The 27,258-nt window shown below is 40.2% G+C and overlaps 1 protein-coding gene across 3 annotated transcripts in view; it reads left to right on the forward strand.

Annotated features, from left to right (window-relative positions):
- The window catches only part of LOC139114137 (collagen alpha-1(XXVII) chain-like), an 89,882-nt gene extending 63,818 nt beyond the window's left edge, over nt 1-26,064 (forward strand). For all 3 annotated transcript variants that reach the window (XM_070675679.1, XM_070675678.1, XM_070675680.1), the window contains exons 24-61: nt 403-447; nt 1,132-1,185; nt 2,774-2,827; nt 3,826-3,879; nt 5,452-5,505; nt 6,032-6,130; nt 6,997-7,041; nt 7,227-7,280; nt 7,538-7,591; nt 8,287-8,340; nt 8,669-8,722; nt 9,155-9,208; nt 9,828-9,881; nt 10,975-11,082; nt 11,502-11,609; nt 12,168-12,221; nt 12,684-12,737; nt 12,882-12,935; nt 13,379-13,432; nt 14,191-14,244; nt 14,525-14,632; nt 15,536-15,589; nt 16,753-16,806; nt 17,168-17,221; nt 18,039-18,092; nt 18,264-18,371; nt 18,565-18,618; nt 18,789-18,851; nt 19,277-19,348; nt 19,949-19,966; nt 20,247-20,264; nt 20,613-20,630; nt 21,873-21,890; nt 22,388-22,474; nt 22,615-22,747; nt 23,103-23,212; nt 23,763-23,972; nt 24,838-26,064. In XM_070675679.1, coding sequence (XP_070531780.1) covers nt 403-447; nt 1,132-1,185; nt 2,774-2,827; nt 3,826-3,879; nt 5,452-5,505; nt 6,032-6,130; nt 6,997-7,041; nt 7,227-7,280; nt 7,538-7,591; nt 8,287-8,340; nt 8,669-8,722; nt 9,155-9,208; nt 9,828-9,881; nt 10,975-11,082; nt 11,502-11,609; nt 12,168-12,221; nt 12,684-12,737; nt 12,882-12,935; nt 13,379-13,432; nt 14,191-14,244; nt 14,525-14,632; nt 15,536-15,589; nt 16,753-16,806; nt 17,168-17,221; nt 18,039-18,092; nt 18,264-18,371; nt 18,565-18,618; nt 18,789-18,851; nt 19,277-19,348; nt 19,949-19,966; nt 20,247-20,264; nt 20,613-20,630; nt 21,873-21,890; nt 22,388-22,474; nt 22,615-22,747; nt 23,103-23,212; nt 23,763-23,972; nt 24,838-24,990 — 2,601 coding nt within the window. In that variant the 3' untranslated portion in view covers nt 24,991-26,064. The remainder of the gene's footprint in view (nt 1-402; nt 448-1,131; nt 1,186-2,773; nt 2,828-3,825; nt 3,880-5,451; nt 5,506-6,031; nt 6,131-6,996; nt 7,042-7,226; nt 7,281-7,537; nt 7,592-8,286; nt 8,341-8,668; nt 8,723-9,154; nt 9,209-9,827; nt 9,882-10,974; nt 11,083-11,501; nt 11,610-12,167; nt 12,222-12,683; nt 12,738-12,881; nt 12,936-13,378; nt 13,433-14,190; nt 14,245-14,524; nt 14,633-15,535; nt 15,590-16,752; nt 16,807-17,167; nt 17,222-18,038; nt 18,093-18,263; nt 18,372-18,564; nt 18,619-18,788; nt 18,852-19,276; nt 19,349-19,948; nt 19,967-20,246; nt 20,265-20,612; nt 20,631-21,872; nt 21,891-22,387; nt 22,475-22,614; nt 22,748-23,102; nt 23,213-23,762; nt 23,973-24,837) is intronic.
- The last annotated feature ends 1,194 nt before the right edge of the window (nt 26,065-27,258 follow it).

Genomic DNA, 27,258 nt, shown 5'->3' on the forward strand with positions numbered 1-27,258 from the left:
AGTCCACTGCTCTTGCGTACGTACGTAAGCTTATCGCAAGAGCTGAGAAAAATATTTTTTGTGCCGAAATTGTCACAGTGTCTAAATCCTGGTTCGTTTATTTCCAACACAATAGGTATTAAGCTATTGACGTAGAGCCCATATTCGACCGTAAATGTCGAACCATTTGCCGTCCGGACGGTAAACCGAGTAATACCTTTACCTTTTATTTGCGTATATCACATTGACCGTCATTCCATGCGCCAGTGACCCCGGCAATGAAAACCTCAACTTTTGCATTCTACATCGTACTGCAGATGTACGCCAGGCGCTCTAAATTCCAAACCCTGGAAGGGAGGTCTGAGGAGCATCTCATAAATATAATTCTTGAACTTCATCGCTTTCTCTTTAATCATTTTCCAGGGCGAAAGGGGAGTTCTAGGTCCTCCAGGCCAACCAGGGGAAATGGTAAGATATATTTAGGAATTGCATTTAAATAACACCATGTTGGTAAGTTCACGCGAGGGCGCTTCAGTGATAACACTGGTCAGCGTTCAATGGCAAATATTTTTAGATAACTGATTCCGCATGAACTACAAAGTTCAGTCTTACCGAAGATAATTCACGAGTTTATATTTATTCGATATTATGTATCTTGCAACGTGGTATATTTCCCTTCACCCAATAATAATCCGCTTAGATACTATAACCACTTTATTAAATATTTTTCGGTGTTTTGCTAGCATATATCAACAACAATTGGCATTTATCTTTAAACTTGTCGCTTTCAAACGTCCAGAGTGGAGCTTGTCAACTTCGACTGCTTTATGTGAAGAATCTTATGCTTTGATTTGGTATTTTTAAGTCTGGACCGAAAAGGCGTTGTGGTGTGACGTAGCATGCAATTTGTGTTATCATACAGTGTGTGTTTAAAATCACTGAAATTAGAAAACCGCCTTCAGAACACTGTGTTTCTTTATGACATTACCCTATTGAAGTTACAGCCGGTGTCCTTAAAATTCCACTTAAAATTATATGCTAATGAAAATATTTCTGTGAGCTTACCAGCTGTCTTAATGGCTTGTTTGACGATACTTTAAGGCAGGAGGAAGTGTTCAGTTAATTAATAACCATGTTTTCAACCTTAATCAGGGTTCTGTTGGTCCGCCAGGTTTGATGGGATTTCCCGGGAAGCATGGGGAAAAGGTAAGAATGATACTTAAAACGATTGTCGTCATTTTCGAGAAGAAATGAAAAGCAAACCAAAACGGTATTTAAAGGGAGACTGTCGTCGGAACTCTGCTCAAAGGTTGCCAGGGACCCCTACGACCGATGTTAACACTGTATCTAGGGTACGTTGGAGATTGATGAAAGTTAGAACATGTTTGTTAACAATGAATATCGTAAAATTTAAATGTTGCAGCTATGTTGACTTGATGCATGTAGATATCATGCATGAAATACATTTTTTGTAAACAAGAAAATCGCACACGCGCAGTTCCGACGACAGCTTCCCTTTAATTTTAATATCATCCAATTGTTTATGTGTACGTTTCGAACTAAGATCGACCGTCCAACCTAATATCTTGGTTTTGCAATTTTGAAAGAAATGCTTAATTTTCACCAGAAAAAAAAACAGCAGCTGAGATACTAGTGTGACAGGAACTGTATCCTACAGGACGTAAGCTTATCGTCATTGTTGTGAAAACTATCAGTGGGACTTCTGCGTTTCCATTACACTGTGACTGTACATCCGAGTACATGAACTTTTTCACAACAATGCAGTATGACATACGCACTTACGCACCACACTGCAATGCTACGCGCCGGCTGATATCGCGCCAAGTGCGTCTAATGCCGCAGATGAGGGTTTTCTAAACACCAGCGTGCCAGTTCATAATCTTTTGAAAGAAATGTATAAGCATATCTTTCCAAAAATCGTTCTAAATGCACAATGTGACGGATCTTTGATAGGCCAGTCACTCGAGCCTCTCAAACGAACTGCAGAAGATAAAACGTCCACTTTTGATTTATTGTAACGGTCATTCAGGTCACGACATGGTGTGGTAGACATTTTACCTTATACCTTTAAATTTATTGCAAATTTCAAAGTTATTTATTAAGCCAATTGGTAATTTATTATCCGAAGGGTCAAATTGCAAGTTCGAATGTACCAACAAACTTGACTTGAAATTCGTCACGGTCTCGTATATCAATTTTATTGTTGGCCAAACAAAATAATACCTGGGGGATTTATGACAATTTTACAGCAGCGCTAGAGTCGAACTGTTTACCCTAGCGACACTGACGAAAGCGCGATCGGATATTCATTGAGGGGTGAGTTGGTGGTGGCTGAGGCAGTTACCAGCCTCGGTTTGGTCGAGGGTTGTTGGTCCTCAGATCGGGCTCAGACGACATATGCAGTTCGTCTGAGGTTCGCGGAGACTTGATGCCAACGATGGTTCCCAGAACACCGAACTGTAATAGCTTCAATTACCGTCCACTTATGCAGCCATCTGCTGCAGCCATACCAGTAGAATGATTTTTACCCACTTCCGCCACTTAATCGTTTGGTTGAAAGAAAGCGTTTATTTTTCGTGCTAGTTCACTTGCGGTAACTCAGAAATGCAATTAATGAACATGATAAGCATATTACTTTTTTCCATGGCAATCTTTCACAGTCTTACTTGCCGTCTTATAGATAGCCATCACTGCTTGATTCATTGCGTTAATAGGCGCTACGAGACATCGCTAATGAATTTGTTGACCTCGAGATGACCCCTTTTCTTTTCAGGGTTTTCCTGGACCACCCGGTCCAATTGGTCCCCCAGGAGTGAAAGGTTATCAGGTATGTCAGCAAATTCGGATCAGCTGCGTTTGTGTGTTGTATTCACCCTCTTCAGAACAACTTTTTTTCAAAAAAAAACCACTCGAACACATTTCTGCCAATATCTTCCCCATGGAAGACGGGTCCCCGTAGCCAGTCTGCTTGATCCTCTATCGCCCAATTTTACTTCCGTATACCGTGACGCATTTCGAGACTTCTAAGCTCAAAATACTGACACTCTCGCTTCAGCGTCGTCCCACGTCTTGATATTAGAGCAGGGACCGGTTATTTTGGCACTAAGGGTTACATTAACGCAATTGTATTTATCACTGCTTAGTATGCCAAATATGCTGTAGGGTAGACTTCTGTCTGTCGAAACGGCTATCTCTCCACAAACAGCAACATGTCCCCCAAATTAAAAGACGGCGCCTCGTTGCCTCGAGACCTTTCTCTACATCATCAAATCGTATGTTCTTTGAAAAGTGGTGTTGATATGTCACGCTTTCCTGTAAATTTAGCCGTATCCATCGACCGCCCCTGAGCACTAAACTTTTGAAACGCATCCTCCACTAACTTCGTTAGGCAGAAGTTTGAAGAGCAGGTACAACAACGCCCACCAAACCAAAACTTCATCTTGTCAAAAAGTCACCGACAAGTGTTTTGGGAAGGTTTGTGAAGAGCCATCTCTGAAGTATAGATGTGGGTCGACAACCGAAAGACAGCCTAAGATGCTGCACGTTGTCGGGGACCCTGAAAAGCTCCCCCTTTGTGAATCTGAACAAATAGTGTGAAGGTTGAAGGACCCCTTGTTGTTAAAGAGTGGACAGAAGGACAGCCTCGCGATTCAGTTTGCCCCAATTACCGCTGCAGTTAGCGCCGCGATTTGCGGAAGTTATGACCGACCGTGGCAATTATTTAAGCAGCCATGATGAAAAGAAACGTGCCCCGCGTACAGAGATTGATTGTTGTTTGATGCAGTGTTGTTTAATCGGAATGTTTTCAACGTACTTGTTCTGCAGGGACACCCCGGCGACCCTGGTCATCCCGGTCGGATGGGAGTTCCTGGTCCACCGGTAAGTCTGGTCACTTTTCCTCATGTTGCTTGCTCGTTAAAGTCCCTCAGGTCAGGGGTCGGGTCATTTGCCATGCTACAGGCCTCATCGGCCCAGTTCGCGTGTCATGCACAATAACATGTTCTTTGAGCTTCTGATCTCTAAAAACCGACATTAGGGTAGAATGCGCCCCGGGGACAGCTTCTCGGCTACTTAGATTTTCACAATGCTTTTCTAGTCTGCTGCTAGCATGGACCAAGTTTCGAGTTCTGTCACGTGGAGTAAATGAAGTTTTCCCCGTTTGTTTTTTTTCCTGTGTGTTACTCAAACTTTCCTCAATGAAACTTTCGACCATTCTCTTACCAAATCGATAATAAAGATCATGGGTCACCGTGCAAAATTTGGTACTAGAGAGACAAATAAGATTTTCCGATATATTTGAAATTCAAAATGGCCGCCATCCCTGTGTTAACTCTATTGGGAAAAATGTATTTTCGATTTTCGAAAATAAGAACTTTTCTCACTCCAAGAGCTTTAAAATGAGCCCCCACAAGTGGTAGATCAGAATAGAATTCGTAAAATTTGAAGGCCCTAGTATCTGTCCCCGAGGCGCGTTCTACCTTACTGGGAGTGGATCGTGTGTTTGTCGGTCAGGAAAACGCGAAGTTTCTGTATCCTTCGGGCAAGGTTGACTGTTGATTCACGATAAAAGTTTTCTTGAAGTCACGTTACAGCACGGTCTCTGGAAAAAAGATACCACATCGGGTGCAGTAGTCTCTCTCTTACAGCCCCTTAGTTTGTTACACAACTTCTAATCCGTTAATTTGCCGTCAGTGCACTCACGGTCAGGCTATGCAAGCCCCAAGGCCAAACGTGTGCGACGCCAGGTCGTCCAGCCGGTCCACTGCATGCTAAGTTCAAATCAGGGCATGAGAGGACCACATTCCTCAGCAGACGAGAGAGGGCTGTAAGCGAGTCTAATGCGTTGATAATCATGATTTTTCACGACATCATTGGGAGAGTTCCATCGCAAAGGTTAAAAGGGTCACAGCTATTACGTTTGATCGATTATCGGGCTTACAAGCTGCCTTACATCACGTACAAGGGACAAAAGAAATGCGTTTGATAATATTAGTCACTTTTTTTAATCTAGAAACAAAATATTTTTCCACTTCTTCTTCATCAATTATGATGAAATATGAATCAATCTTGTTGACGCAAAGTATTTTATAAAAATGTGATTCTTGTCGACGAGAGAACTCTATCCTGCGCTTCGTTTTAGTTGCCGGCGATAAAAGTGAACATTTAACACAGACAGCCTATGTTGACAATAGCGTAGATTTCGTTCATAGATCACTCTTGGAGTAGAAAGAAAGTATATATGTTGCACAAACGGAACTACATACTTGTTATGACATCAATAATCACGGCAAATAGAAAAACCTGGTATCTTCCTTGACAATGAACAGTCACGTAATAGCTGCGTAAACTTTGACCCATGTGGAATGTTATGGTTTTACTCCGGACATCAGTCTAGACTGACAGGGAGGGGGTAAAGCCAACTTTTTATATTTTATTCCGGTTTTCCCCCAGGGTTTAAAAGGAATACCAGGACCCGTAGGCGAGACTGGCTTGCCAGGCGAGATCGTGAGTAAATTATTTCAAACTCGAATCTTACCGAATCTTGTAAAACTGATTATAATTTCTTACATGTAAAACTGTATGTTTAGCTTATATCAAATAAACCGTCTATTTTCTCGTTCATAGTACCTTGTTATCGTGCCAAAATTACAACTTGCATTATTTTAAACGAGTTCGCGGTTCGTCTTACGTCATCAGTGTTTGTTTAATTTTCACAGTGTCTTAAATGTATACATGTACACAGATGCAATATGGGAGTGTTTGACGGTGTTAAAATTGCATTCAGTGAATTTGCTTTAGTGTTCGGAAAAGTAGGTTTTCTTCAACTTTGTGTAATACTGTGTAGCCTTTGTTTCTTCAGGTTGTCCTCAAAAAATTATGTCTTCCTGCAGACAAAGAGGCCGTTGAATGCTCGTATTCAATTGACCGTTTCCTGTTAGCCATAAAGCAATATGCTAATATGTGCCCAAGGTTAAGGGATTCATCTCTGGGAACAAAGTTAATTAAGTGTCGATTTGCTCTGTTGTGACAGGGCCCAAGAGGGGTGCAGGGAAGTCAAGGCCAGATAGGGCAACCCGGACCTCAGGGAATACCAGGAGAAGCTGGACTTCCGGGTTTGCGAGGATCTCAGGTAAATGTCAGTACTTCGGTGTGTTACAATTACCTGCCTCGATGTGGGTGCGCAGTCGCTTCGGGCGACAACTTTTGCAGTCGTCTGAGGTTGAAATGAGTTTGCACATCCGGGGATTTTGCCCCATCCCGTGAACCGCATACGGACACAGGTTGCCAAGGTCATCTGCATGATCAAACCAATCTCGAAATTTCATTTTCTGATCAGATTGGGAGAAGCATGGTCTCTTTTATCTTTCCATAAATAGGCAGCAAGTGCGTTAAAATCCTTGTACAATATTTAACAAGAATACTCCAGAGTAAACTTGAATATAATGGCGCAACACACGAAGAAACCATGGTCTATGTAAATGCTGTCAATGGACTCGGATACTGACGCTTATGACTCCTCAAAATTTGATTGATTCATACTTGTGGTCAAATTACACGAGAGAAAACGTAATGTTCGTGTTCACAATGATACAGTTAAGGGATATTTTAGGTTGAGCATCCTTAAATCTCGTAATCCTACACCAGTGCACAACAATGGCGTTTTGCGAACGGGCGCTGGCATTATTGTTTACGTATATGTAAAGGTATATTTGAATTTTGCAGTCAAAGTTTATAGAAGGCAAGAAATTTCGCTCAGTTTTGATTTCCATGCAAAGTATTTTGGTTTCACTTTGCATTTTGAAGGAGCATTTTCTTGCGTTGACAGACATGAAATATGGCGATTTGTAAGATGTATTCCCATGTTCGATCAATGGCATAAGCCAGTCGACCGTATTGTTGCACAATCGAAGGATCCTTAGCCATCATGAGGGAAACTTTGACTAACACAAATTTTTGCCGTGTATTTTGACACACATTCATCAATTTCTCTTCCAGGGTGAACAGGGTTCTTTGGGTATGCAAGGAAGACAAGGCCCCCGGGTGAGTATGAAGAACTGGGCGACTTTTCGAGTTCTGATGGGACCTCAAACAGTTTCATGGGACTCTAGAGGGGCATTTTTACATGTGTAATTGAGGAAGGGAACACGACTCTTAGCTGACTGTTTTGTGTCTTCATATTAGAACCGTGAACCGGCTTTTTCTCTGACCATGTTTGTCTCTTTCAGGGTGAACAGGGGCAGATAGGTTTAAAAGGCAACAAAGGAAAACCAGGCAATAAGGTAGTATCGGCCGACTTTGAACTTCAACCCACTGATTTTATTTTTCAGTCGTCTTTGTCTAGCCACAGTCCCTTCACTGTGGTCTAACATACTAAGTTGTATTTCACATTCAAGGACCTCCCTGTGGCTTACGTATTTGTTTCTCGGCCGTTGGTGGCAGTATCACGAGGAAAAGAAACATTACGTTGCACTCATCAGACACAAGGATTCCAGTAATTATACCGGTGTAATTTCCCTCTTTCCATGATTTGTTGTAGGGAGCAAGCGGCCTCGTTGGAATTCCAGGATCGCACGGCAAACGAGGCGATTCGGTAAGCAGAAAAAGGTCAATTGCAGGTATAACATAAATCAGGTTTTAAGGACGTGATGTGAAAATTGGAATTAAAACAAGAAAACGAATTGTTTGAACCCTCTCTTGATAATGGCGCTACATCTTCATTATTAATTACCCATCAATAGAAAAAAAAAACTAGTCGAATTGTCAGTTTTTACGAATTATTGGTAAGATGTATTTGCAACGAACACAAGGTTCGTCTGATGGAAAATCTTACGGACTGGTAACGAGCGAGTAGCTATAACAGTTACTTTTGATTAAATTTTCACTAGTGTTGTTTTGTATGTAAATTGCAAGTTCTTGTTCTACTCCCCCAAGCATTATGTTGAAATATCTGCTATCGAGTTTGTCAACACTGCGTCTGTACGCATAAAACACTGTTATTATTTATATTTTAATTCCAGTCCAGAACAGAGTTCACTTGTCGACAATAACAGGCCAGTTAACACACTTACAGGCTGAATTGATAAGAAATGCGTATCCCAGCATGCATAGCAAGACACCGCAGTTGCCATTAAAAAGAAAAATAGTGAAACATCCAAAGTTACAGCTACTGATCCTTTCAAGCTTATAGGTTCGAGCCTTTGTTTGTTTGTTTGTTGTTTGTTTGTTTGTTTGTTTGTATAAGTATTACTATTATTTCCGATTCTTGATTTTTTTTATTGCTTCCAGGGTGTCCGCGGAGCATCAGGCATACCCGGAGCCCATGGTGACAAGGGCGCCAAGGTAAGGCCAATTACGATTTTATGTGCAACGCGATTGGAACTAATTTGGGATAATTGGATCTTCATATTGCTCAAATTTCTCATAAGTGTGAAGCGCCTATTGCTGAATGTTATAATGTCAAGTCTATTACTTAATAAGAAAAAAAGCAGGTGAGATTACATTTGCAATTACGTCACCATCCAATTGTCTCTAATTAGTTCCAATCGTGTTGTGCGTAATTAATGTATACATCTTGACTTATGTCAATTTCTGGTCCTCAAATTGATCATTTAAATCCACTTTCTTACACCTTTTATAACATACATAATCTTTTCTCTTGCGAAATCAGGGCGATCAAGGCTTAGAGGGGGAAGAAGGCACCAATGGGCAACAAGGAAAACAGGTAAGCTCTTCAAAAAATGTACCTCGGTTCACCTTTTCGATCACGTTTTATAGATATTTTTGTATTAAAATTTGTACGTCAGTAGGTTGAATAAGTAGACAGAATTCTGATCGTTATCAAGAATATCTGTATTAACTTTTAATGATTTTGTCAATGTAGGTGATATCAATGACAGTGATATATTGTCGTGTCTGTAAACTCTGCGCATGTGGTATATTTTGATCCGACCGACTATGTAAAACTTACCGGCATTCAGCCATTACAAACTTTTAACAATTTTACGGAATTTCACGTCAGATAAAAAGCTTGTAATTGTCAACACAAAATTTGAAGTGAAAGAGCCAAAAATTTTGGAAGAAGATGCACATTACTACATTCCTTTATTTGTGTATACATCTAGGATAAAGTCCACGTATTTCTTTTTATTGACAGGGACTCAACGGTAGCCCGGGACCAATCGGAAAGATGGGACCAAATGGTGTGAAGGTCAGAGGTCAATTTAGTCACCTGCTTGTCTGTGTTGATGAATCGACCAAAGTTTTTGTCTGTTCTAAATCCACAGATTTTCATTATCAATCCAAAGTGTTGGTATTCAAACGAGGACGCGTTTTGCAATAGTTGAAGATGATCTGTTTTGTGAATTACAACTGTATTTGCCTACGGTAGAATGCGTCTCGAGGAAACATTTTTGGAGTCTCACAATACAATGCTCAATACAACACAATAGACTTCATTACAGTACTCTTTTGGTCTACCACTTATAGAGGTTCATTTCGAAGATCATGAAAAAAATGAAGTTTTCACTGACTCGAAAATTGTATTTACCCCGTAGAGTTAACACAGAGATAGCGGCCATTTTGAATTTCAAGTGTCGATAAATATTTGATAATTTGTTTCGCCAGTAATAAATTTTGCACGTTGACCTCTGATTTTATTCTCAATTTCGAAAGGGAATGTCTAAATGTTTCTCTACGAAATGTTCGGGCAAAAGTTTAAGTCGTTCAATTTCGAGGCGCGTGCTACCTTAATCTGTACATTTATTGTCGTTACATGAATTGTTAGCGGGTTTGACTTTGATCGTATGCTTATCAATTTTGTAACATAGGGCGACCTTGGACCAATGGGACCTCAGGGACTCCCCGGAAAAAGAGGAATTCCGGTAAGTGAATAGTAATTTCGAACTCTAATACAGTATGGTCAACCCTTAACGTCGAGTTTTAAATTTTTCGATGAATCGTCCAAAAATCGAATAAAACCGCCAATAAAGAACCGCACAGTGGATATTTTATGGGAATTAATTCAACGAAAGAAATTGGGTCATAAAGAGGAAAATTAACTTGTTAAGTCTTCGCTGATTTGTTGTTATGTCCGTTAAAGGACCATAAGGCCATTTCAATAAGATTCTTCGTTTGCCGTCCTTAGATTTTTTTTTAAAAACCTACCAGTCAACAAGGGAAAGAACAAAACACAGAGAAAAAACAAGTGTATTAATATAAGCTCATTTTCATTTGGTTTCTTTTGGAAAAATAATATTTTTATTTGTAATAGTGTTAATATCGTGTTTGTTTTCTTAACTTTGTCTGAAAACCTACTAGCACGAGGACGGCAAAAGAGAATTTCATTTAAAACGCCTTAGCTGGAACTTTTGATGATTCTTTTTCATCAGTCCGTTTCGTATATCACGTTTGCAAGTTCTACTCCCCGAAGCGTGTTAAAGAGCCAACTATTTAGCTTGTCAACACAGCCTCAAGAAGCGTAAAATACTCGGTTATTGTTGATATTTGTATTCAATTCGGACTAGAATCCGTTGGTTAACGATGACAAGTCAGTTTACACATGTACAGGCTGAGTGGACAATCTGAATACTGTGTATCTCAACAAGTCTTGGGGAGTAGAACAAGAAACTGTAGTTGACATTTACAACCAAATTAGTTGGAAAAAATAATCAAAAGTTACAGCTATTGGCCCTTTAATGATGGTAATCTAGACTGATTTAGTGACTGCCAAGTACACCATTTAGCTAACTAAACGATGTACCCTGTCCTTCCCCACGGCGAATCCAAAGTCCAGGACCAAATTCGCTCGTCAGCAACAGCTTGGACAACAAGCCTAAGTCAATGTAAGGCATTTCCGCAAGTCGAATATGAGTCATAAAAATATGTACATGTAATTCAGTGGGTCGATTTAATTACAGGAAAAAGTCGTGTGATGTTATTGACTTCTTTTACGCGTCTTTCATTGCTTCCTACCAGGGTCCCAAAGGAAGGAAGGGTGAAGAGGGACCACAGGGTATTCGTGGACATCCGGGAAAACAGGGTGAAGTTGGAAAACAGGGACCCCCTGGTTTGCCAGGCGACATTGTAAGTGTGGAAGCCGTTCGCGAGCTTTGAAGTTCGCGGCCTTTTTTGGACCTTGACCATGTCTAACACTATTTTGACTGTCTTTGGCCTTCAGGTTGGTGTCCGACTCTGAATTTCACAATGGCGGACTTCAGTGAAAGTGATATGTGTTGTTGAGTTAGTCTTGAGGTTACACGAGAGGAACAAAACGCATTTGCGCTCCCTTTTACACTATCATCTCCTTATTTCCACATTTAAATCGTGACTTTCATGTCATAACTACCATTCTCAACAAACAGAAAAGCAAATATACACTCCGTGACGAGAACCGGAAAGCTCTCGAACAAACAAACAGACGTAAATCAGAGGAGAAAAGAATTCATACATTCATCTAGAAACTGTCACGAACTAAAACAAACAAGGTCATCGAACTGTTTCAGGGAGAGGAAGGTAGCAGGGGTGCTCCCGGTGAACCTGGTGAAAGAGGAAAACGAGGACCGCCGGGGATTAAAGGTGAAACGGGGCCACGAGGCAATGTTGGTCTTATGGTATGTTACAGTTATATCTAGATCTTACATTTCTGATAAATATTCTCCAACATTTCTTCGGTGACTTTGTTTTATATTTTGAATGCTCTTGCATACCAAATACGTACAAATACAATTTGAACTATTTTTGGACAGTTACATGGGGATAAAAGGCGACTGAAATCTATATACTTGCTTTTCTTTGCTTTGCTTTTCCGTTTTGGAGCAAGTCTTTATATTTGTACGACCATGATAATTAAGTGCCAGCGTATCTGTTCTCCACTACAACTGTTCTTATCAGGCACAGACAATATTTTGTCCAATTACAATGGTATGAACAATGACCAGATGGTATCATACAGGTAGAACTGTGCATCGTCTCACAATAAATCTGAAAATTCCCTGAAAACAATTGTCTTGTAACCCAATGCATCGGAGTGGACGGTCCGCAGTCAGGACATTTTCCATCGGATAACTCATAAATACAAATGTATGGCGCAAAATAACGTCATGGAATAAGGTAAAATGAAGCCAACAAATTCAAGTGTCACATAAGCTTTATTCCACACTTCTCAACAGGGCCAAACCGGTGAAGTTGGACCTCTCGGTCCTGTAGGCCCTCCCGGCGCACGGGTAAGAATATCATAAACTTAAATTACGCTTTTGCATAACATTTGTGATTGTCATTTAATTCTTTGGTGGTTTTAAGTCTTTTAGCCAAATGTATATTATGATGACGATGACATGGATAAAGATTGTGATAACGTTGCGAAATATCACCGATGACCGAACGACATGTGATGACGTCGACGACGCGACGACGAATACGACGACGACGACGACGGTGGTGGTTGTGGTGGTGGTTATGGATGTCTTTTTCAGGAATATACCAAAGATAAGGATGAGTAGTAACATAAGATATTCAAAAATTTTATTAATGGTTGACGTGACTCGCACTAGCACTCATGTCAAATTTACACGGGAAATCTATATACCGACGTAGGTGAACCGAAACTTGGCGTATACGTTCGCCGCCGTTGACTTGTTTTTCTATGGTCATTGCGAGTTAACGCCAATTTAGTTTTCCACTGGCAGGGTTTTGAAGGGGACAAAGGAGAACAAGGCATGCCGGGAACGAAGGGGGAAAAGGTAAGAGTCGTGTACGTTTGTTTGTTGGTTTTCAGTTTCCCATCTTAGTAATGTTATCGCCTTCCCTTGTTAAAAGCAACTCAAGTAAACTTTTAAAACTTGACGTTTGCCTAATATGAATTTTCGTCCCACACATAACTCTAGGGAGACCAGGGCGACATCGGTGACCAGGGCAAGAAAGGCGACTCTGGACTTCAGGTATTGTTACAAGGCGTTCAACGTCACCAATAATATTTCGTCTTCCCCTTCCTTATTGCCAAGCTATTTACAAGTGGGTTACTTATTGTTCTGTGCGTTGAAATCTACGTGTTAGTCGCAATTTTGTGGGTGTTTTAGGGGAGAATGCGCCTCGGGGACAGATATTCGGACTCTCAAATGTTTACAATTTGTCTCTATCTACCACTTTTGGGGCTCATTTTAAAGCTCTGGGAGTAAGGAAAAATGTCACATCTTAGCTTTTCAAAAATCGAAAATTTATTTTTTTTCTGTAGAGTTAACACAGGGGTGGCGGCCATTTTGGATTTCAAACATTTACTGACCACAATGTGTAACCTCAAAGTCATTTAAGTAAACGTTCAATTTTAACAGATAAACTCATCTTTTAACAAATGTTAATTTTAGTTATTGTTTTGCCTTTTTAGGGTCATAAAGGGGATGTAGGGAAGAAAGGCGATCAAGGAGAGCCAGGGAAACGGGTAATTATATCCTCAAATAATCTCTGCATTTGGTCAAATCCCACTCTTTTATTTAGCTCAGAAAGATTCGCATATATATATATTTGAAGTGGTGAGCGAGGGATGTTAGAGTAATTATGAACTCACCGAGTTTGTGTTTGCGATTCTTGAGCTGCGGGGTTTGAAAGAAATGTTTAATGCTTATAGACTACAATTGGAGACTTTGGGACATACCTCATAACACGCTCAACATTGTTTCGTAATGCCGTGAAACGATTTTTACGATTTGACCTATGTTACATATTGGTGTACAGACATGCTAATCGTTTGTATACGGTGAATTGCCTATGTATAGACTGTTGTACAGTCACAATGCTGGATATTTTAGTCGACAAACTTCGTTCAGAACGAGTCACATGTCTCTCGCGTATAGCTAAGCGCAGCGCTTGGTTGATGCCTGTGGCACCTGAAGAATACTGACCCAAGAATGTTCATGATGAAAACAATCTTTTTCTCAGAGGCCTCTGATGGATCATATAGCAGCTTGACCCTTCAGGATTGTGGCGATTTGTAAAATTGGTTAGTGCGGGCCCACTGTTCTCCAGTTTTGCAGGGTAGTCTACCTTTTAGCAAATAATTCTACAATTATGTATTCTACTATTATTACGGAGAGACCTGCTTTTTTTCTCTCGAAAGCTAAAGGTGATCAATTCTACAAGTACAAATGTAGAGTTTCTCATATCTCAAACACTCACAATTTCTCTCTCTCTTTCTCCCAGGGAGTACCTGGCCCCGCCGGTATTCAAGGCCAACGGGGAAACACTGGTTCACAGGTACGTTTATGTCGAATGATATCATTGTATCTGATGTGATTCTAACATTCTTATCATCGTTCCGGTCCTTGCAGACGGTGTTGCAGTTTTGTTTGTCTGTTTTACGTTTCTCACCTCTGCAGATAATCTCGTAATCACCAATGAAGTATTCATGTGAATTATCAAATCTTTACACTCTCATGGTTAACGGCTTATGATTATATATATGACGGTGATCAAACGAGAGAGAAACGAATTTAACTTTCTTTCTTTATTTTATTTCTTCACATCATATGTTCAGGGTGGCGTCGGCCCACAGGGTTTAGAGGGTTCGCCTGGTTCAGCTGGACTGCCAGGCCATGACGGGAATCAGGGTGTAGTTGGTAGAAAGGGATCAAGAGGTTTCATTGTGAGTATTAGGAAGTGTTCTTGTCCAGAAACGCTCCGAAGTTTCTATGTATGCTGTACCCAAGTAGCGTACTCCGAAACTTCGGAGAAGTTCTAGACTTGCAATTTTCAGTGAAACGCGCTTTTCTTTCCTCACCTCAGAAAATTGTCCTTCCCGTTCCTTTAACAGCGTATCAATCATACTAAACTTGCAGTAATATACCTCTTTCCGGTTATCCCACAATGCATCTCTTAAAACTCTGTAAACGCATTGGAAACATTACGATATGTTTTGTTGTGTAGATGTTGTATCATATTGTCCAGTTATACAGTCCATGATGCTAGAAAAATTTGGTGCTTTATGTTTCAGTCAATGACGAATGTATCGGACACGGTAGCATCAGCCGCAAATTCCATAAATTGCTTTCGAAAAGCATCGTGGAACTGACAAGAGGACTATTGTTAAAAGACAGACAGACATACTAACAGATACTAGACAGACAGAAAACGACGGACAGATAGGCATATTTCTTACTCGGAAATACGGAGACACAGACAGATCTAGTACTGCAGTGCACAGAGGCAACCGTAACAGAAAGAGCGATAACGTCGGCCTAACTCCCGAAACCATCTTTTTCGAGAAACCACCGAATTAACCCGACCAACTCACGAGAGTGTTAAGCTTCAGATATCAATGTACTCGTGTATCGAAAAGCAACAGAGTTCAGTGAATCAATCGCCACATTTCTCCAAACTGTCATAAACCAAGTTTCAGAGGGCGCCCTCTAGAGGTCCTCTTGAACTAACACGAATCGGACTGGCTTTTAGTTTTAGAGGAATACTGGTTCATTTTACCGCTACAATTTCACAGTTCAACTGCCTGTTATCATTTCCATTTTATTAACATGTCTGTTTTTCCCTACAGGGACCACCGGGTCCGCCTGGCCCACATGGCATTATGGGACCTATTGGTGATCAGGTGAGAACTAAGAATACGTCACTTCCGAAAAATGCACCACCATCGCTCGCAGGGTGCTTTTTAGTTAGTCGCCATGGACAAAGTCGGGGTGGGGCCTTATAGATTAGGCTGCGTCCGTCCGTGTGCCCATGCGTCCATTCACACCAAGATCTTAGATATGGCCAGGCCGATTTCTGTCAAACATGGGCACTAGGATAACATACCGCAGCACGCATATGCACGTTGTTTCGTTTTTATGCGACCAAATATGGCTATCAGACGGCCATTTTAGTATGTACGAATTACCTTCACACTGCCATCTCAGACTTGCCTGAACCGATTTCTATCCAATTTGACACAAGGATAATGCATGGCTTACATACATGAATGCATGTTGATTTATTTTAGGTACAGGCGGCCATTTTGATATATTCATTTTTGCGTTTACGCAGATATTTCTGACAGGCAATGGCATATAATACTTGGTACAAGGATAATCCATCATGGGTTACATATGCATGTCGATTTGTTTTTTTGATCAAGTCAAATATAGCCATCAGGCGTCCATTTTGTTATGTTTGTTCTTGCCGGTTCAAACACATCTGAAGTATGCCTTGGCTATTTTTTAAAACTTATCTCAGGGAAAGTCTTATGAACCGAACAATCCACACCACTGTTCCAGTGACTCTGGCAGACAGTGATGAAAGACTTGATCACAAATAATTCTTTTTCACAGCTTTCACAGCTTACATTTTGAGTACTTTCATGATAAGTGGCTATGTTGACCTAGATTAGACATGCAAAGTCTCGCTCGCTTCACCAGCTCCTTCCAAAGTGTTGGGCGATTGTTGCATCTTCGGACAACACCAAATGTGGCCTGTACAGATCACTTGATCCAAAATCAGTTTAGTTATACTCATGCTTGGCTACTTCGAAGATACCCTCTATTGACTTTCTGGCTGCAGATTCTCTTTTTCTTAACTAACACCCACAGAAGTTTATTTAATTCACAAAATTGACCTACGTTTCACAACTAGATCAACGTCTTCGTGCAAAACCAGCACAATAATACTTCATGGGTACTGTGTCATTAACGATGACTTGTTTCATCTGAGATGCTGTAAAATGTTTACATGGTCAGACCAAGTCGTTCAGATTAAATTGTGGCGGTGTTTGCTTTCTAGGGCGATACCGGACTAACAGCCTTCGCAGGCAGGAGGGGTACTCCGGGAAAGCTGGTAAGACATTTTTTTATAAAAACACCTGCTTGTGATATTGTCTTGCGTCGTACTCAAGTTTCCTCTCTGCATCTCGTGAAAGTTTGTTTTTGATTAGCGTTTTTTATTCCGTTTGTCATTACATAAGGAAAAGTCGGAAGGGAGACAAATTTTCAGAAAATGGGGCATTGTGTAACCATCAAGGACAACGGGAAAAGTGCACAGGCCAGGTTTTATTTCTTTGCTCTGAGTTCTATCTAGAGCCACATGTCTAGACGATGACCATTGAGTTGCCCTGCATTTGTAAAACGTGATTTTGAATAGAACTGCCTATGCACTGTGTTACCGCTTTTGATCCAAGTCTTTTTCGTTTGCTCCTCAGGGAGATGTTGGACCCCCTGGTGATCCTGGCTTTCAAGGGCCAACCGGAGAAATGGTAAGTGTGCTATTATTGTGCGTTTGCCAATCAGATTACGCTTTAAATAATCTTGCGTCATGAAATGTGACTAATATGGTAAAGGTATAGTTTTTGTACAAAAGGAATGTACCTATAAGTGATGTATATGAGTATAATACATGCATAAATTCGCACGTACGTAAAAAATCCATCCAGTCGTATATAGATACTTTCCGACTCTACCTACCTGTCTGCCTGCCTGCCGGCTAAATACCTGCATGCATGCATGCATGCCAACGTCAAAGGCGTTTATGCTGTTGAGTGACGGCGGGAAACGGTTAAAACTGTGATGTTTTCGTTTATTGAATCTAAATTTGTTGTTTTGGCATGCTCTTCGTAGCAGCCCTCCAGCTGAGATTTGAAAATTTCCCCTTACTGCCTGTAAGTTTGTTTCTCAGCTCCCCGCGGCTACAGAGGTTCCCTATGCCATTTCTTTGTCTCATTCTTTGTTCCATGTCCATCGGCATACTCCCCGTCCAACCTTTTTCAAGTTGCCCGCTGGGCAGAGGAATAAAACTTCCCCTGCACGCTTACAAGGGAAACTACCCGCCAACCCTCTGCAAGAAATCGCTGACAAACAGCTTTTACTAGTATTGCACAGACAACAGCGTCGGCTGCCCCTAATGTAGTCTCGAGTTCGTCTTTTCTGCCCTCGTCCATACTCATGGACGAAGGCCAAAGGACGGAACCCTAGTTCTAGACTACACCTAATGTACAATGTAAAGTACACAGATTGGAATATCTATGTACAAATGAGTCAATAAGCCTTGTCTAATATATTGTACTGGCTCTGCAGGGACCGACTGGTAAACAAGGACCTCGAGGTACAGAGGGAGAAAAAGGTACTAAGGTACGACAGTTTTTGTGGTTTTTTGTTTTGATTTGTTTTTAATTTTGAAACTTGGAATACTAATTTACGGTATAAAGGCATTGTTCTCGTCTTTATTTCAATGACAAGTCTGCTAATGATCCCATCGATGGCACCAACGTCACTGACTTGATGACTTCGTTGACGTTTCAGGGACCCAAGGGGGTCAAAGGTCGTCCGGGATACGAAGGTGACATCGGTGATCGGGGACCAACCGGACTTCAAGGAATCAAAGGTAGCAACGGACACGGGGGCGTGGCGGTACGTAACTGACAAAGTGAACATACTTGATGAAAATGTCATGACCGATGTTGTCTGAAAAAGTCGCGAGAAGGACAACAGTTCAAAAATTACCTGAAAACAAAGTGATTATATAATCTACATACATAAGTGTGCATTATAGTTAGGTTGTATATCCTTCCTTTCTTTAAAGAAGACGTTTGCTTGTTTCCAGGGTGACCAAGGATCACCAGGTTGGTCAGGCTTACCCGGTCGTAGAGGGCAGAAGGTAATATCGGCTTTCAAATGTTCCCTTTTGGCAATCCCGGTAGTGACATTTTCGAAGTAGTTATGCATATGCAAATTGTTAGTCGCTGGATTTCTGTAGTACCTAAAGTTTCCCTTTTCTGAAAGAGTCAACAAACTAATTTATCGTACCATCGATTTTTATCTTATAAGGGTTTACGAGGAATTGTGGGGGTAGCTGGCCCTCCTGGACTGCAAGGACTGCAAGGTGAAGAGGTAATTAGTATTTTGAGTTTGTTTTCCAATAACTGCATGGTAAAATAATTGTAGAAATAGCCGTAGCAGTAACAGTTATGCAGTTTAAAGTCTTTAATCATCAAAATCATTTAGAAACCAGTGTATTCGTTAAGAGTGGTAATACATACATATAATACGTACATGCATATATGCATGCATGCATAGATAGAAAAATACATAATATCTTCATACATACATACATACATACATACATACATACATACATACATACATACATACATACATACATACATACATACATACATACATACATACATACATACATACATACGAGAATCTATCTATTTTAGTACATATCTATCTATTATATATCTATCTACCCTTCTGTCTATCTATGCACCTGCAACCATTTCTCGGTGTGACCATATTTTATCTTTTTCCAGGGTGAGGTCGGATTTCCCGGTGACCCCGGACATGCAGGTTATGGTGGTGATCAGGGGGTAAACGGCCCAAAAGTAAGTCTTTTTAAGTACTTTAGGACCTGAATTGAATTTCTAATGGTATATTTCGAACCTAGTGACTGATCGAGTCGGGTCATCTGTCTCACTCTTCCATCGGTGAGAAATCTCAGCAAAAATTTCACGTACCAACAGATTCTTTTGAAGCAGATTCTTTTAAACGTTGCCCGTCTTGCTTGTATTGAGTGAATGGAAAAAATCTCATATTTGATCTGTGCTGTAGGTTTGCACGTACATTTATATGTGATTTGTAGTATTGTGGCAAGTTGCAGCCTATTTTCCACGTAGTTACAGTCTAATAAACTAAACGCAGGTACGATATTTGCAATTTTAAGGTGCAGGATTGAAATACACAGTAAAATTGACTCTTTCATCAATTGCTACCATATATCAAGTTGGACGACAATCGGCGCGACAAATAGACCCGTACAGACAGACAGACAGACAGACAGACAGACAGACAGACAGACAGACGAAGACAAACAGACACACAAACTGCACCTGCAGACGTCGACAAAGACGGACTTCTAAAGTTTGACATATTAGCTTAGAAAATCATTGAAATGTCATTACTTTTTTTCTTTCATTGTTTGACAGGGTCAAAAAGGCACCAAGGTAAGACACATCATGGACGTAGGAGTCTGTGCTGATAACAGTATCCAATTCATTCATAATTTTTAAAAAAAAGTCAGTTTTTTACTAAATAATTCGTCCAAACTTGTATTTACACTACATTTAAGTACTGATGTGGACACTGTGATTTGTGTATTAGTGTGTGTGTGTGTGTGTGTGTGTGTGTGTGTGTGTGTGTGTTTCTCGCCCTCAGCAGCTGCTTTTCATGCTTCTTTGTGATACTAATTTTGATAGCAATCTTTGTTTGCCTCTCTCTGAACAGGGATCTGCTGGACACACGGTAAGCATGGCAACCCTTAACGATTGTGAAACATTTGAAGTGTTACCACGCAACGAGACGCCCGATTTTCAGAATAAGAGTTACCACCCAAAAGCAACACTGAAAAATATATGTGCTTAAGGTACAAAATACCTTGCATCATGTGATATTGGTCGTGGCTTTGACTTAAATACACCGATATAATAATCCTAAACATACCAGAATTATAAATATTTTTAACCCTTAAGCTACGGCGTGCACTTTATGAATATGCCGAAACAATTTTATTAAAATCGATATTTTCGTGTACTCGAATGATCGTTAAGTTGTTAAATTGTTAATAATCGGATACACTTTTTTTGCCAACAGGGCAACATTGGAACTCAGGTAAGATATCCCTGCAATTTTTATTGTTGTCGACAATTTCTTGTGTGTTTAGTTGCCGCGCTACGTACGCATTGGCATAATAGAATCACATACCATGTTTTAGAAGAGTAAACTCTTCATACAAAGATTTTACTGACTCTTAAAAATGCTTTCCTCTGTTGCTCCAAATTTGATGTAACATCACCGTGCTCCGTTGTACATACCATAATATTACCATATCATTTTATGTGCTATCGCCCTTATAAGAAAGCAAATAAGAAAGTCAATTGCAGACAGTCAAAGTTCTTCCTGCCAGCTACGGTAGAATGTGGCTCTGGACCATGTTTTTTTCAGACACCCAAATTTTTATAATGCTTTTCTAGTCTGTCGCTTGCTGGAAATCATTTTGAGCCAATTCAAGTGCATGGAGTTATTCACATTCACGTTTTGTGTTAATCGAAAATTCATTTTGTTTCTATAGCGGTCTTGTTGAATTTCAAAATAATGACGGATTTTAGTTCATTTTTTCCTCGAATTCAAAGCTGTTAAGCTTAATGGTTACAGTTATCAAAGAGAATGGTTCAAAGTTTGATTTAGAAAAGTTTCAGCAAAGGTATTTCCGCGAACTTAAGGTAGTACGCGCTTTGAAAGTGAAAGACTTAAACTTTTGCTCAAACTTCATTCTCATCTATTCCAAATCAAAATCAAGTATAAAAACAGGAGTCACCGCGTAAATTTTGGACCACCAAAACATGTTACCTTAAATTACCGTTATTTTTAATTCAAAATGGCCGCCACCCCGTTATTCATAAGGGAAAATAAATTTTCGATTTTCAGAAAAATAAGACGGTGAAAACTTTTTATTTACCCGAAAGAGTTCAAAATCGATCCCACACACGTGGTAGATTAGAAAAGAACGTGTATTGTAAAGTATGTTGGAGTCCGAATATCTGTCCCCCGAGGTGCATTCTACCTGAAGACCAAAACGGCACAGGCGACCCTCGGCGATATTTGTAATTATTTTCAACAAAAAAACGGACAATCTATGAAATTATTTTTCTAAAGACACTACATTCAGATAGTAGAAAATGCAGAGCAGGGCACGTAATTGTTGATTTTTTCACAAAAGAAAGTTTAGTTTCCGTGTTTATTCTCGAGTTGCATTATTTCGGGTTTGCAAGTAATTGACTGATACAGTTACTTATGATTTATTTTAAATGAATGAAATTGTAATCGTTTATTTTTTTTCCATTTATTTCATAGGGAATACCAGGACCTCCTGTAAGTACACACATTTTATGTCAAATTTCCCAATGGTAATGCTTATACATACAGAGAGAGAGAGAGAGAGAGAGAGAGAGAGAGAGAGAGAGACAGACAGACAGACAGACAGACAGACAGACAGAGACAGAGACAGAAAGACAGAGAGAGAGACAGACAGAGAGAGAGAGAGAGACAGACAGACAGACAGACAGAGAGACAGAGATTGGCGGTCATTAGACTTGAAAATTAGCACTTTGGCCTTAAATAAGGCACAGAAGAATGTTAGAAAATGATATTGCAAAACGAAAGATTTCTAACGAATGACTCCTGAGGTCGACGTCTCGGCCGTTATTACATGTCTACTTTTCATTCTCCAGTAGAGCAGTAGAGTCATACGACGACATGGTTTTGATTTTGATCTTTCCTGATTGAATCCCAAACTCTTGGTGTTTGTCAGTTGGGCAAAATAAGGAAAAAAAGCTTACTAACATCTGTACATTTTATTTTTATTTCAGGGAATCGAAATAGTTTTGGAACGGATGTTAGCAGACTCGTTTGTCCAATATTACAGCAACAAGAAAGACGATACCGAAGGAGATAAGGTAAATTTCGTCCTTTCAGTCGGTGACCTAGATAACAACAGCACACTACATTTTACTGTTGTAAATTTTGGCTTTTTACAGTGAATTTTAAATGAGTTCACAAACTGTTAGGACAATTCTCTTTCTGATTCCCCTTTCAGGAATCTGACATCTTTTCTACGCTTTACTACCTCGAAACTTACCTCACAAGTCTAAAATATCCCGCTGGATCCCGTGAGAACCCGGCGAGAACGTGTCGAGATTTAGTCGAATGTCAACTTGTGAGCGAAAGTGGTGAGTCTTTGTTGCGTGGTGTCCAATATACTTTGCTGTGATGAGTCTGTCGGTCTTCTTTCTATTTCAAAATAGCTTAAAGTCAGTCGCCAGTTCAGACAAGGTACTATTTTGATGAACTTCCTAATCTAACCCGTTTCGTTGGCACTATTGACGTAGAAGCAGAAGTGAAGTGACTAATGAAATTTAGTGTAAACTCAAAGGGAGTTGAAAGTAGATGCCGTTCAGAAAAGCATGCAACAAGCAAACGATGCAAAAAGGAAAACACATTATTTTTACATCATATAATCCATTACAATAAATTGTACAGCTTTTACACTCTTAGTCTTGATATAAAATATTTTGCTGTTTGTAGGTAACTATTGGATTGATCCAAATCTCGGTTGTTCTAACGATGCTTTAGAGGTTCAGTGCCAGATAGAAGAAGGCGGGAAAACCTGTTTGTACCCCAAGCAGGCAGACCAGGTAGGGATCTGAAAAATGAATCTGAATCCAAGTGACCTTCCAAATCGGGTACCCTTTTCCGGAATAAATGTTTGTAAACACTGTTTTATGCCACATTCTTTAATTACTTACATCGATCTATCAAAATTAAGTTCTCGTCTTTACATTTTCGACAGATTAAAACTAGTACAATGAATCATTTTATTCATGATTTTTGTGTTCATTGTAATTATTGTTGTTTCGTCAATTGTATGATTGTTTATGTGTAGTTGTACGTATTTTCTATGGTTTGCGGAGCCTGTAACTGGGAATTTACTCCTGTTGGTCGTCCGAATAAATAAATAAATAGACTCTTAATTTCCCTCTAATATATCATATAACAGTTGGTTGTTCGCCCGCTCAAATATTCTCTGATCGGGTCAATATTTTTCTTCTACCATATCCTCAGATCCTGCAATGAAGTCCTCGATTAATTGTAACAAACTATACTGAGTCATAGCCGAGCATTGAAAACCAATTAGTATGTATGAAAAATATTAATTACTGCAATTGATGTATATTGCTCTTTAAGATGCTGTATGCTATTACCAAAGTCCAGATGAATTTTCTCCACTTGTTGAGTTCGGAGGCCACGCAAGAGTTCAGATTTTTCTGCAAGAATTCCAGCATCTGGAGGCGGCCGGATAAGAGCTACGCATCCGCGGTCCAGTTCAAGGGCTGGGACGGCACTTTTTTCAAACATGGAAGTCAGGAACTCGACGTGGAAATCGATCAGTGCGAGGTGGGTTGAGAGAGTGGACTAAAGTCACAGTTGAGTGTTCTGGTTGGGCTCCAGAGGGCGTAGTCCACCCAGCAAATTGACATTGCTGCGATCAAGTCCACGATAAAACAGACTCCCATGATCACCTGCGTTGTGTTGAATAAACTTTTTAGTCACTAAAATTTCTGAAATTTAATGCTTCAACATGAGAATAGAAACGCCTGAACGAAGTTGGGTGACAAAACGGTAATATAAAATTATAAAAAAGTCAAATAGCATTGGGGAAAGACGTGAGCTGACAACAGACATGACTTGCTCAAACAGATGATAACCTGGTGAAAGGACCAGCAAGTAAAACATTTCACTTTTTTCAATATTTTGTGTCGTTATGTCAACCACAGTTTCTTGCTCTATTCTCTAAAGCGTGAGGGGATACAGTGTTGAGCCTGTCAACTCAGCCTGTACATGTGAGACGATCCAGACTAGAATTCAATTGTCAATAATAACGGTGTATCGATTCACTAGTTGACAATCTAAATGGTGGGCGTTTCAGCGCATGCGTTCAGGGGGGAGTACAACAAGAACTTGCACTTGACGTACAAAACAAAACTAGTGAAAAATCCAAATCAAAAGTTACTGCAAGTTCAATGGCTTCTAAACTGAAGGGGCAAAAATTGTAGACGGATATTGGGAAATTAAAACAGAATATGCTACAATACAAAATTATACTCTAGCTTCATGGAAAAACGTTAGTAATAGCTCAGATACACAAACAGAAGGAAGCTTTTTGTGCATTGTCAATTTTCATATAAACTGTCAATATTGCCTTCACGTTTCTGTCGTTTTTTTCGATGATAATCAAACAGCAATGTCGATTTTTTTACAGGTCCAAGATGAGCAGTGGCGGGAAACGCGAATCATTTTTCGAACTCAAGACGTATCAAGACTACCAATTGTTGAGATTTTGTATGACGAAAGTAACGATCCCAAAGATGGCGCCCAGGTCAATGTGAAGATAGGGCCTGTCTGCTTCTTGTGATTCGGGTACGGTAAACGGGCCATTGCTTCATGAAATAGACAAAAGTTTGGGTTGAAAAAAAAAAATCTACATATAACATGTTTACCCGAAATGCACCGTGACGCGAGATCTCGTGCACTTCGATATTGCAAGTGATGTTTTCTCTTTTTTGGGAAGGGGGGGGATGGGAGAGAGGTATTGAGTATTTGCGACACCACCGATGATGTAATATAATGCTTTGCTTCTACCAAACATATCCTCACATTCGCATTACCATCCAATCAGTGCAAACCAAAGAACCGTAATAAAACGCTCACTTTCAACAACTGAAATATGAGAAAAGTCGTTGAGAAAATTTCACCATAGATACGATAAAAAAATTAATCAAAAGAAGCAAACTTTACGGCAGCCGTGCTACTACTTTGTACATCAAAAATTCAAATATATTAAGCGAGGCAGCTGAGAGAACTTACATATCCCTACGAAGCGGAGTTTAGACTACACAGCACAACTACATATAAATGTTGTACCCGCAGGGCCAGGGCCACCAGCTGAACTTGTACAGCGCCGCAAACGGCGGCATGGTGATGCTACGACATAGTTTGTCCGTAATGGCGTCCCGTTGCTATTTCCCCTTAATGTATTTCCTCTTTGACGTGCAAACTTGATATCATGCTGCAAATGAAACATGAAAAAGTACAAAATTATACTCATCTATGAGACTGTAAATATTTGGATAACCTGTACGATGCAACTATTACTACCATAGAGTTAGGTTTATCAAGCAACTGTCCGCATTTAGTTTTCGTCTCAGCATATGATTATCATAATCATTTCAAAAGTCAAACTCGCTGCACGTATTTTTCCGGTCTCTTTATAGCTCGTGAAGTCATTTTAACTTTCTGAAAGAAAACATAAAGTACTGAGTAGTTTCCTCTTAAAAGTTAACGACGAGTATAATGAAGAGAAAAAGCTGGATCTTTCATTTTGTATTATTTATGAGGCCACTGCCAGTCAAGCAGATAAATTTTCATTTACTAATTGCTGCAAATGATTAAGTTTTTGTGAAAGTACAAAGAGTTGTTTATAAAAGTGTTACTAGTTGTGTATGTTAGTCTATACAATCAACCCTTTTCTTTTTTTCACCCATAGCCCTTTCTTTGGTCACCATCAGACTCTCTCAGGCTCTCTCTCTCTCTCTCTCTCTCTCTCTCTCTCTCTCTCTGTCTCTCTCTCTCTCTGTCTCTGTCTCTGTCTCTCTGTCTCTCTCTCTCTCTCTCTCTCTCTTCTCTCTCTCTCTCTCTCTCTCTCTCTCTCTCTCTCTCTCTCTCTCTCTCTCTCTCTCTCTCTCTCTCTCTCTCTCTCTCTCTCTGCCGGTTTGTCTGTCCCACCTGTATATCTGTGTCTGTTTGTCCATCCGTCTGCAGCTGTCGTCTGAAGCTGCTATATTTAAAACTGTCCATCCATCTATACAGTACACTTCCTCTTGTCTAGCCATCTATTTTTAGCTTCCTGCAATCACCTTATCTGAGCGGACTTTATTCTTCCTTTCTTTCTTTCTGTCGAACTTTCCCTATTTTTCTTTCTTGTTCTCAATCCGATAGTATTACCACATTCATTTCTCTCATGTGACCATCCATTTTTAGTGGAGCATGCAGGCTTAAGTCTTTGAATTAGCGTTTTGGGGGTATCTTATTTGATTTGGGGGTTTATAGCTATAGATAATAATACGGCATGCAAGTGTTAGATCAGTTAAACTTTGTGAATTTTGTCAACTGTATCTATCTGTATATTTATTCTGTTCTACTGGATGACAAGTTACTACCTCCATGCACCCGTATCCCAGCTCAGTCAATGGTTTGTCTGAGCGTCAACCTGTGTCGTACCTCAGATTGAGAGCTCAAATTCTCCGTCGTCGGTCCGAGAAAGATATATATGCCGTGTCTGGGCTGCGAGGCGTCGGCTATAGGTGAACGGTTGCACTACAGTGTCATCTCCTCCCGGCGAGAATTTCCCCTCATGCTTATTGAGAACGACTCGGAGCCGACCTGTGATTATTCCCGCGTTAACGGTTTTCACTCATCGTCTGCCGGGCATGGCATCGTAAAAATGTGTGAAAGTAGACTTGCTGTGAACTACATTGTTCATTCGATAGAGTAATCCCAAATACTGAAAACACGATTTTAAAGAACCAGACATTAACACAGTAAATCCATGGAGTCTGGCCACACATATCGAGTTCGGCGCGACACCGACGATGGAGGCAAAAACACAGACAGTTTCCAAATT

This window comes from Ptychodera flava, chromosome 16 (assembly GCF_041260155.1).
Source record: "Ptychodera flava strain L36383 chromosome 16, AS_Pfla_20210202, whole genome shotgun sequence".
Taxonomy (NCBI): Eukaryota; Metazoa; Hemichordata; class Enteropneusta; family Ptychoderidae; genus Ptychodera; species Ptychodera flava.